Raw genomic sequence first — 11,863 nt, forward strand, 5'->3', positions numbered from 1 at the left:
ATTGAATTACATTTCATCTTTTATAATCTTTGATTTAAGTGATACCTTTTTTGTAGCTCAAATTAAATCTAGAAAATTTGTATCATTTATTCAAATCTTAATATTTTTTTAAAAAGGTATTGTTTAAATCAAAGATTACAAAAAAAAACAAAATGAGTTTACTCCAGAAATATTTCTCCAAAATATCTTCCTTTCTGCGTATGAAATGTTTAAAGTTTTAGTATAAATCTTATAAATTACTTTATGAGTCCATGTGTGTTTCTAATCATGACAATAAATAAATAACTATAATTCTTATGCAACTACGTCAAAAAATTGTTAAATTTTTTATTACACATAAAAACCAAGATTTAAAAAAACTGTGCTTTATATATTGGAGGCTCGTTTACTGCATAGTGGAGGCATGGTCTGCATAGCGGAGACTTGGTCTGCATAGTGAAGGCTCGGTCTGCCTAGAAAATCTGGGAGGCTCGTTTCTGCATAGCGGAGGCTCATGGCGTCCAGGGGTTCCCTTCCTCACTCTACTAAGTTGACGAGAAGCCTACCTGAGAATATTGTTTAATAGAATAGAACTGAAGGGAAGTGGGAAGTGAAGCGGCGCAGGTCAACTTCAAACCTGACAAATACAATTAAAAAGAATTTATTTTCTGATAGATAAATTCCTATATCTTATTCATCCTTGATGACACAAAGGTTTCAAGGGCCCCGTTGTGAATCGGACATGTCACATGTAAATAGATGGTAACTTGAAAAATTTTTTGTTTAGAAAATACACATTTTTTATTTTATCATAATTAAAAATACAATTGTTGAGTTTAGGAATTTTTGTGTGAATATTGTTAATCTGGAACACTTGATCTCGATATATAATGTGGGCATTTTTAAATTTGAGGATCAATGCTTGATCCCTCAATTAATGTTATTCCTGCAGGGATGTTCTAGATAACTTTTAATCCATAATAAGTCATGTTCCAATAACTACTTAATAGCTTTTTGAGCAAAAAAATCCAAACAAGCTGAGTTTCATATATATCAAAGTTGAGTTTGGACACTTGTTTAATTCATGTTTTTGGGTTTTGAAATACGTCTTAATTAAATTGCTAACTTGTATGTTTAAGGTGTCAAGCATATAGACTTTCAGCTAAGAAGGAATTATTTTTATAATGTTTCTAAGAACACACTTAGAGGCTTCATGTATAGGATAAACCTGGCAATATCTGATATATTCAGTATAAAACAGAACTAGGGACAAACATATTTTTAGTTTTTGTTGGACTCGTAACTAAAGGACACTTATTGAAAAATGTGTTCCAATATTTCATTAATATTTGTCCTTCAGGAGAAGGACAGAGAAGAGAGAAGAATGTTTACAAACACGTCAGCTATCCTCGCACTAAAAGATCTGGATAGAATTGTGTACTCTATCTTTAATGATATCAAAGAGGAGATCATTATCTACTACAAAACTTCAGAGGGAGTAAATATACTGCTGAACACAGATGAAGATCTTGCACGGGCATTTAGTGTAATGCAAGGTCCAGTCTTCACATTCTTTCTGGTAAAACATATAAACTCTACAGGAAACAGTCCACAAGTGCATCCTGGGATAGTTTGTGATGTTTGTCAAGGTTCTGTTGTAGGACTGAGGTTTAAATGCCTATATTGTGCTAACTATGACCTCTGCAAAGAGTGTGAGTCAACTGGTGTTCATGATCATCATATCATGCTTAGAATAGGATCCACAGACCACACGATGCCAAGCATTCTCAAGTTTATCCATGGAATGATGAACACGAGACCTGAGGGTAGGAACGGAAGACAAAACGACCTGGTTCTAGATTGGATGGAAGAAAATATGAGCAAAGAGAGCAGAGAGCAGATGAATGAAGCGTGTAAAGAAGCTTGGAAGCTAGGAGAATCAATTCAGTCTGCTGCATTAACTGCCGTGACAAGTGCAGCAAAAGCTACAAGTGCTGCTATAGAAACTACAAAGGGTGGAGATGCTACCGCTCTGCAAAAAGGAGCTGAGAATTTAATCTCTACAATGCTGGCTTCCATCAGCAGTTTTGGAGTCCAAGTGACTGATATGGCAAAAAGTGAGAAGAAAGACGCATCTGAAGCACAAGAAGATTTTAAACATGAGCAGTGAGCACGATATAAATGACATCTAAATGTGTCAAATGAAGCAGCAGACATTAGATTGTATGTCAATACCAAAATCGTCGTGAATAAATTGTAAATTGAAACTTTTTCTAAATTGATCTTTTTCGTCATTAGTAAAAGTAGTAGATGAACTTAAATCCTTTTCTAATATAAAAATGTCAACTTTTTATTTCATGTCATTTAAAAAAAATTGTTTTGTTTACAGCTTGTGAATATGTTGTGTTTGGTCCAATTTAACCCTGCAATCTCATCACTCCCAAAAAGGGGGGACGAGGGGTGGGCTGCAGATAATTTTTATTGTCAAAAATAAAATTTTAACCTGATTTTGCAGCCGTAGAACTAACCACGGGAAACAGGGTTTTATTCTTGAGACCTTGATAAGCTATTCCACAAGGTTTTCTGTTAACATAGAACTCTACAGTGCCCCTACAATAAATATACGTAGTTTATGCAAAGATTTTCATGCCCGAAGCACAAGCATAAATGCCCTTAACTGCTCGAATTCTTCTTTAAAAACATGCCCAGGGCATATCGTCTTACGTAAAAAAGTAAATACTCGACAATTTCTCATCAATATTTTCTTTGATTTGTAGAAAAAATGCAATATTCATTGCATTTTGGGTATTCCTTTATTTCTTAAACAAAACTATTAGAATTGATGATTAAACATCGAATATAAGTTTTTTTAAACATGAAAAGGGATTTATCAACATATTAAAAATCGGGTGTTAAAAATATGAATCAATTCAAGATCAAATTTAATATTCAAATTGTACAGTGTTTTAAAATTTGTCAAACTGTTTTTTTTAATATCTTGTTACTCATCGTTCTCTGCACTACACTTCTTGTTCTCCGATTTTCTTTCTTATAATTCATCTTCCCGTCATAATCTTGGTTAATTTTTGAAAGTGAAGTATTGTTTGATTATAACTACCAATATAACGTGTTTCTAGAATTATTTGAACAACCTGTTCCTAGAATATTTGTTTGTTTTACGTCATACATGTTGCTACGCTTCATATTTTACTCGAATCTGCTGAGTCATATTTCTTAGGATGGGGAGGGAGGTCTCACTTTTTTACCAATCACTTGTTAAAGGGACTGTAAGGGTAATTTCAAGTGCACCTCCATGCAAACATAACAAATGGCCGATTTACAAATGTACCTTTAAACCTTAATCTGATCAAAAATGTGGAAGAAAACAAAGATGTAGTTTAATTCAGATAATTTCTTCATAGCTTCTTTTAAATAAACAAATTCAGGGATATAGAATTTATACTTAATCAGTCAAAGCTTTTTAGGGTACCGTTGTATATCGGGCATTGTCATCTTAACACTCAATTTTAAAGGGAGTGACCGGCTATTTAAGGTAGTTGAACTGAGTATGCAGTGTTGTGGAAAAATTCTTTCGGATTTATTTGAGACATATAAAACTTTTTAAATTCGACGTTCAAACCTCCTACTTTGGGGGTGGATACGTTTTCAGAATTAGTTTTTTTTTTAATTATTAAATAACGACATAGAATGTAAAAAAAGTTCTATATTAGACTACAGACGTCATGTATAGGAAAATGTTGATAAAAGAAAAAAAAAACCTTATCATGGAAAATAAGTAATCTTGCTTAATTATTAGTTTCTATTTTCTCAATATTCTAGTTTCTCATTATTCACAAAGATTTTCGCAGATTTTCTAGAATTATTATTGAAAAGACGACATTTAAAGAATTTGAATAAATCTGCGAATAAATTCACAGAAGAAAAAATTCAATTTAATAATGAAAACGACATAATCGATTTTAGCATTGATTTATTGACAAATCTCTTTTGAGAAATATGTTCCTAACCATCTAATTAGATTACTGTATAACATTTCCTTTATTTTTTGTTGTCGTTGTTTAATAATTAAAAAAACGAATTCTGAAAACGTATCCACCCCCAAAGTAGGAGTTTTGAACGTCAAACTCAGGATCTTTAAAAAGTTTGAACGTTGAATTTGCGCTCAAGTTTAATAAGTCTCAAATGAACCCGAAAGAAGTTTTCCACAACACTGCATACTCAGTTCAACTACCTTACATAGCCGGTCACTCCCTTTAAACCAAAAAATGTTTTTGTAAGTTCGACCTGAAAGTATCAAGATGGAGTCCTACCAAGGAACCAAGGGACCAGATCGATTCCTGAAGGGGAGAGTTAGGTCGACCACGACAAACATACTAAATACTCAATTCTCTATATTTATAGCAATTTTTGTTCCATTGAAAATTGCGCTAAATCGAGGAATAGTTGCTCAGAATTATGCAAAAATCAGGGGCGAACACAGGAATTCGTCCAGGGGGCTCAGCAATCTGGACACATTAGATTTTACTGATCCAAAAATAATAAAAAGTAGAGGTTTTCCTGCCTTATGCCTAACACCAGAATGCTGAGTGTATCCTAAAATAACTTAAATAAAAAACGAAAATAATTTTTTCTATGATTTCAATTTCATTTCAATCTCATTTCAATTTTTACGAACATGGTCATTGGCCGGTTAGCTAATTCCAAGAGATTTACAATGGTAACATAAATTATTTTTAATTTCAGTAGAGTGATGAAAATATGTTAACAGGTAAATCTGCAAAATCTATCCTTTAACCTGGAAATTTAATAAACAAAGAATTGAAAAAATGCGTTAAAAATTCTAACTATTCATGTACACAAGTTTAAGTATACAATTGATAAACGATAAATTTGTTTAAAACAATAATCTAAAACTGAATAAGGATAAGATGAGACTGTTGCACGAAGACAGGCAAAATTTATATTGATTCTAGATTTATAAATAATTAATTTGTGGATGGTGGTTTTAAATTCCAGGTAGCTAGGAAAAGGTCATGGCAAATTTGAATCGATTTATTGACTAAAAAAACCAAATGACTAAATTAATAAAAAAAATTAAAATTAAAGTGACTTCATAAAAAATTTCCAGTGCACCTCTGACTTGATTTTCTGATTTCAGACGTTTAATCACAAAATTTAAAATGACTTTAGATAAAATTTTCAGAGAACCTCTATATAAAGTGGCATGTTCTATTCACAATGGTCCCTTTAAACTTTTATATGAATTATTATAAGTTCCTAAAAAATGAATTATAAGGAGCTAGATCTATAAAGCAGGTTTAGTCGTATTTCTATCTAAAATATGAACTATAAGGAGGTGGATCTATAAGGCAGGGTTAGTCGTATTTCTATCTAAAATATGAATTATAAGGAGGTGGATCTATAAAGCAGGTTTAGTCGTATTTCCATCTAAAAAATGAAGTATAAGGAGGTGGAACTATAAGGCAGGTTTACTCGTATTTCTATCTAAAATATGATTTATAAGAAGGTGGAACTATAAAACAGGTTTAGTCGTATTTCTATCTAAAAAATGAATTATAAGGAGGTGGATCTATAAAGCAGGTTTAGTCGTATTTCTATCTAAAATATGAACTATAAGGAGGTGGACCTATAAAGCAGATTTAGTCGTATTTCTATCTAAAAAAATGAATTATAAGGAGGTGGATCTATAAAGCAGGTTTAGTCGTATTTCCATCTAAAAAATGAAGTATAAGGAGGTGGAACTATAAGGCAGGTTTACTCGTATTTTTATCTAAAATATGATTTATAAGAAGGTGGAACTATAAAGCAGGTTTAGTCGTATTTCTATCTAAAAAAATGAATTATAAGGAGGTTGAACTATAAAGCAGGTTTAGTCGTATTTCTATCTAAAATATGAACTATAAGGAGGTTGAACTATAAAGCAGGTTTAGTCGTATTTCTATCTAAAAAAATGAATTATAAGGAGGTTGAACTATAAAGCAGGTTTTGTCGTATTTCTATCTAAAATATGAACTATAAGGAGGTGGACCTATAAAGCAGATTTAGTCGTATTTCTATCTAAAAATATAAGATTCCATTTACTCCATTGTCGTTAATCAAGCAAGTCATTTTATAGAAAAATGGCATTTGAAAATAATCAATTTTGAGGTGCAAAAACAGGGATAATTTTAAACACTCAAAAGTGTACAGGTCACCCTCGTGAACTGGAAAATCTCCCACTCTAAAGTCCGTTTAATTCAAGTTGTTTTACGAATATAAAACATCAAAAAACATTGAAATAGTCAAAAAGTCCAAAAAAACGTGCATGGACTAACTATTGGTATTATTCTCGAAAAAAAATAAAAATAAATTATATTTAAATTTATAGTAAGTTGTAGCTTTTTTCAGCAAACTTAAAATAGATAAATGTTTTCAAAGAAATTATGCTCTCCTTGAATCAAAATAGGAAAGAAAAATAAGAAAATGAAACTGTGATGAAAACACTTTTTTTCCAAATCACTAACTTTTATCTACTTTTTTAGTAAAGGGAAAAAGGTCAAAAAAGTGTTTTCTTAATTTTTTTTTTTTTAATTAATCTGATTTATACGTTCAAAATCTCTAGTCTTAAAAGCTTTCTAATCATCAATATCATCTGTAGTCCACAGTGACTAAATTTTTAATTACATCATTTTTTATTGGCATTTAAACTGTAATGGTTTGTCTATGTGATATTGAGTTGAAACGGGTTTACAGATAACGAGATTTTAACTCCTCCAGTTTTGAAAAAAAATATTTTATATTTTTCCTAATTCTCGAGTAAAAAAAATAGTTTTTAAAGAATCGTAAAAAATGGTCTCAGAGAAAAGAATCTATTTGTTGTTACATGGTTTGAGTTGAAAGGGAGCTTTTACGTGTTTTAGTTTGAGAGAAAGCAGGGAAGTATTAAAGGAGGAGGGGTTCACAGTGCGTTTACCATCGTATTATCAATTCAACTGAATTCAGGCCAAACTACNGGGGGGGGAGGTCTTTAACTCGTTAATAAATAATTATAGTTGTGAGTGTACAAGTTTAGGGATATGGCAGGTACACCTTGCAGAAGGGAAGGCTATTACAAATTTTAATTTTTGATTCACAATTTCAGTTGAAACTTACAGTTGAATTATAACCTTACAAAATGAAACAAGAAATAAATGACAGGATTCAGTAGAAAATGTGTTGAATCATCCTTTAAACAATGTTGGTCTAAACATTCTAAATATTTTTTGTACAAAAAAAATAAACTGTCCCATATGTGTAAATGTTCTAATTTCCAAATAAATTGTGAAATAAATATGTCCTCTTGAGAAAGCTAACCTTGATATGAAAAGCCCCAGCTCTCGTTGTCCCGTCCTACCACCGCCAAATATAATTATTCTTCACAAAATATGCATATAGTACAAATTCTTAAGGATCAAAATTGTCTTGAATTTTGTAGATTTTGCTGAATCAAAAAGCTGAGAAAATCCGGGAAAAGAAACTTTTCAGAGACAAATTTCGGAAATAACAAACAACACGCAGATATTCTAAAACTTATCGATATTCTTTGTTTGTACCCTCAAACTATTAAACATGAATAGAGTGTTTATCACTTGGTCATGCAGTAATTAAAACTGTAAATTTTACAAATGTATGTTCCCTGTAACCAAAACAAAAACCGATAGAGTTTAAACAAATTTAACATTCCCTACCCTCTGTATAAGATAGTATAAGTGGCATGAGCACATGAGGTCCTTTTCTGTCGAATTTTGGAAAGATTTTTGAGATTCCACGGGCAAAAAATATTTAATAAAAAAGTTATTAACTTGAACAAGAAATGCATCAAAATCCTGTGAACTGGCAGGATTGATAGGACACACTGTATTTATGTCTCTTATTTATAATTTTTAATTATATCCCTATTATACTAGAGAAATGGTTTCTGTTGGAATTAAGGTTGGCGTCACTGAAAAAAAACAAGATATAGTTTCTACTATCTAACTATCTTTTGGCAAACATTGCCGACCATTTACTGTTATAATAGGAATAAGATGAAATATTACTAAACTGTCCATTGATTTTATAATTATGCAAAAAATAAAACATAATGATTACTGCTCTGGGAAGTAACGTTTTAGTAATACCCTTTAAATATACCTGGTGGCGAGACCAATCATAACATCAGTTCCATAAGCGGGGCTGGTCAGCTTTACTTCCCAGTAATATTGAAATCCAGATACAAGCGGTTCATCCCCTTAACATGTATATTCTTAAAGAGACTTCGGACGAAATCTCGAAGGAAGTTATCGTTCATTTTCCATCTGTTTTGTTCGTTTTCTAACACGATCGTTCAGTAAATTCGTTCCTTCAGTAACAAAAAATATCGTTTTTTTCACAGGTTCGTACAATAATCTCGTTGGCTCAGTTACCGTTTTTTACCTATGGCTACAGATGTCCCGGAGCTAAAGACGGGATGGAACTTTACAGAAGTCCCACAAGGTGAAATAAATGCAGAGGAATTTTCCTGAACATTTTAAACAGATATTTGAAATACAAGATATATTGTATTGGAAGGTACAGAAAAAAATTGTGAAATCCGCCAAATCAGGAGAAAAGCTTATAATGATCAATGTTCATGTTGCCAAATCCTTCATAGGTAAAACTGAAAAGCGAAATTTTGAAATCTAGCGCATTTTTATGGAATATTTTAAGGATCAATGCATATGTAAATCCACACATAAAAAAAACACTATCAAATTGGCAAGAAATATTATAGTAAATGTAACAAATTGATGGGACTTATAAGATGAAAAATAACATTGATTTAAAAACATTTCTATTGAAACACGGTCAGCCTGACACCCTCAACTACGCTTCGGTGCGTACTGCAGTAATTAGCAGTACACTGACCGAAGATATGGTATCGCTAGTGGAGAGTGCTGAACTAACCAGGGCGAGATGCGTTCGGTTTCTTCTTTGATACAATCAAGTTTGGATATAAAATTTAAAATTTTAAAATACAAAGTTAGCATTTGGTAACTTAACCTGAGGATCCGGATCGGATCCGACTTGGATCCAACCTAGCCTAACATGACCTTATTCTGGATCCAATCTAACTGAATTCGGATCCACTTGGATCCGACTTAATTTTTTTTTTTTTGGCTATTTAAATCTTTTTCTTCATTTTTTAACATTTTTTTTACTCTTTCAACACTTTTTTATATCTTACCATATCTCTGCTCTTAAAACATTTTCAAAACTCTACGCTTAATTAAACCAATTGTGACCAAAAGTGTGAGCTTGCAAGGACAAGGACCGAACTGTTGAACAGTTTAATTATAATCTAACCTTGTCCCATCTCCAGTCAAAAGTGCTTTCTAAATTTTCTCCACATGTACAATCAGATACAGAACTCCTGGGATAGCTTCAGAATTAAAAAAAGGGTCAACTCAAAAATTAATCAAAGGGTGAAACTGAAGAATTAAAGGGCCAAACTAAATAATTAAAGGGTCAAACTAATGAGTTAAAGGGCCAAACTCAAGAATTAAAGGGTCAAACTCAAGAATTAAAGGATTAAACTCAACAATTAAAAGGTGAACTGAAGAATTAAAGGGTTAACTTCAAGAATGAAAGGGTGAACTGAAGAATTAAAGGGTGCAACTGAAGATTTAAGGGTAAAACTGAAAAATCCATCATTACTCGCGGTAAATTCTAACAATTTTCTACAATTATCCGCAAGTCCATTTTCTGGAGACAGCATACTTAACAATAATTAACTTTCAGCAAGAAACATAAGGATATCTCATTAATCTTTCAGTGAACAAAGGTCCCATTGTGGATATCATTTTTCAATCTCTTATTTGAGGGTCACTTGAAATTGTGCCGGCACCCATCAGTCCTTTTATTTGAAATTGTGCCGGCACCCATCAGTCCTTTTATTTGAAATTGTGCCGGCACCCATCAGTCCTTTTATTTGAAATTTAATGAAAAAATTAAGGAGCTAGTTCTGGGTCTTCAAGGGTCTGTAAACGCAATTTCAATGTCTCTCCATTTTTAGAGTGTCATGCTAGATTCTCAAAAGTACCCTTAAAATCTTTGTTTGATCAAGTAAATGAAAACTGACAAGTTCTAATTGTGTTAATTGTGGTTTATCTAAGAAGTGACTTGCAACATTTTTACTGAAAACAAAAACAAAGTATAAATCATTAGAATTAAACACTTTTCAAGCCGGATAAAGGACGGTATCTGCCACATTAATTTAAGTACCATTGTGAATCGGGAATACCGGAGGGCCATTTGAATTTACAATGACAATAACGTTAGTTTTAGGCAAATATTTTCTGTTAGGATCAAAATAGATGAATAACAGCGAATATTTCACAAAAAAAAATCATTTGCTTTTCTTACAATGTCAAATTTTAACCCCTAAAAGGAAACCGTGTACAAAAACGAACCAAACAACGAACAAATTCTATGCACAAAAATAGTTCTGACGAAAGAACTTACTTGTCGTGTGAACAAAATGAAAGTTTGCGAAGTTTCTTTGTTTCCACGTAACACATATAACTATTCCGATCAGACTGGATCCTTGACATTTTGTTCTGAAAAAGTCTGAATATTTAATTAACGATAAAGATCATGTATTTATTAAATATTGCACATTTATTAAATCAAAAATCAGATGGTTACATCTATTTAAAAATAATCTGACCGGTGACAGAAGCAAAAAAGTCTAAAAATATCTAATCAAGCTCATTAGTATAAGCATGTATTGTATAAGTGTACTAAATTCTAATACAAAGATTAAATTACTAAATTTTTTACTAAGCTTAATAAGAATACAATAATCAAAACTAGGAAATTCTTAACTAAAAATTTAATTTAAATCGTGTTATGCACAAAACAGATTTACTTTCAAAATCAAAACAAAAATCATTTTTAAGATATATACAACTGCAGGGTTGATAAAGGTTGAGAAAGCAACTAACAGTATGATTCTTATTTCCAAATGCTTCCGGTGTATAAGGAGAAATGATTATGAATGGTCATTGGCCAAGCTGTTTCTACATTTAAAAAATATTTAATGATTTAGTAAACGCAAAAGTATGTTTTTTTAATTTTAACAAAGTTTGTCTTTTAATAGTGATTTTCTTAAATTTGACATAACATTACGAATGAGTTTGGTTAAAATCAATTCAATTAGATAATATCATACTGTGGAAGACGATGTTTCGCGGCCTCCAAAACAGGGTTCCACAACTGGAGATGAACGCGGAATTATCCTTATCCTCGTGAATCTATCTTTAGTAGTTATGTAAAAGTTTTGCTGGATAAAGAAATATAATATATTTCTTTATCCAGCAAAACTTTTACATAACTACTAAAGATAGATTCACGAGGATAAGGATAATTCCGCGTTCATCTCCAGTTGTGGAACCCTGTTTTGGAGGCCGCGAAACATCGTCTTCCACAATACTATTATTTCCATTCTAATCATAATAAGTCATTTTTGCATAAAATTTCAATAATTCAGACTGCAGATACATATATCTATTCGATACAACCAAAAGTTAAAGTATTTGACACTCAAGTGGTGTATTATTATAATACATAATCCACGACGAAAATTAAGCAATTTGTACTCAGTACAATTTATACACACCAGATTTTGCTTTATGTACTCAGTACAATGTATACACACCAGATTCTGCTTGTGTATGTACTCTGTACATTGTACAATGTAAAAACAGATTCTGCTCATCTTTGTATTCTGTACAATATAAAAACCAAATTCGAATTGTAGTGTATTGTACAATTCAGATTCTGCTCACAAATGTACTCTGTACAA

The 11,863-nt window shown here is 31.6% G+C and overlaps 2 protein-coding genes across 5 annotated transcripts in view; one reads left to right on the forward strand and one right to left on the reverse strand.

The window, feature by feature from the left end:
• LOC111698626 (protein ref(2)P) overlaps positions 1–2,459 on the forward strand; it is a 24,327-nt gene extending 21,868 nt beyond the window's left edge. For 2 of the 3 annotated variants that reach the window (XM_023469004.1, XM_023469003.1), the window contains one exon: positions 1,340–2,459. In XM_023469004.1, coding sequence (XP_023324772.1) covers positions 1,364–2,149 — 786 coding nt within the window. In that variant the 5' untranslated portion in view covers positions 1,340–1,363 and the 3' untranslated portion in view covers positions 2,150–2,459. Of the gene's footprint in view, positions 1–681 lie in introns of those variants that run through there. The other variant, XM_023469002.1, reaches the window with a different exon arrangement.
• LOC111698622 (uncharacterized) overlaps positions 1–10,636 on the reverse strand; it is a 16,573-nt gene extending 5,937 nt beyond the window's left edge. For both annotated transcript variants that reach the window (XR_002764572.1, XM_023468996.1), the window contains exons 1-10: positions 10,522–10,636; positions 9,364–9,430; positions 8,455–8,539; positions 8,173–8,269; positions 7,935–7,981; positions 7,354–7,389; positions 4,562–4,593; positions 4,285–4,373; positions 2,483–2,589; positions 546–616 (exon numbers count right to left, since the gene is read on the reverse strand). Coding sequence is in view for 1 of the 2 variants with exons in the window: in XM_023468996.1 (XP_023324764.1) it covers positions 546–616; positions 2,483–2,589; positions 4,285–4,373; positions 4,562–4,593; positions 7,354–7,389; positions 7,935–7,981; positions 8,173–8,269; positions 8,455–8,539; positions 9,364–9,430; positions 10,522–10,610 (720 nt within the window). In the remaining variant the exon portion in view is untranslated. The remainder of the gene's footprint in view (positions 1–545; positions 617–2,482; positions 2,590–4,284; positions 4,374–4,561; positions 4,594–7,353; positions 7,390–7,934; positions 7,982–8,172; positions 8,270–8,454; positions 8,540–9,363; positions 9,431–10,521) is intronic.
• Between the last annotated feature and the right edge of the window lie 1,227 nt (positions 10,637–11,863).

Source organism: Eurytemora carolleeae, unplaced genomic scaffold (assembly GCF_000591075.1).
Source record: "Eurytemora carolleeae unplaced genomic scaffold, Eaff_2.0 scaffold140, whole genome shotgun sequence".
NCBI classification, from domain to species: domain Eukaryota; kingdom Metazoa; phylum Arthropoda; class Copepoda; order Calanoida; family Temoridae; genus Eurytemora; species Eurytemora carolleeae.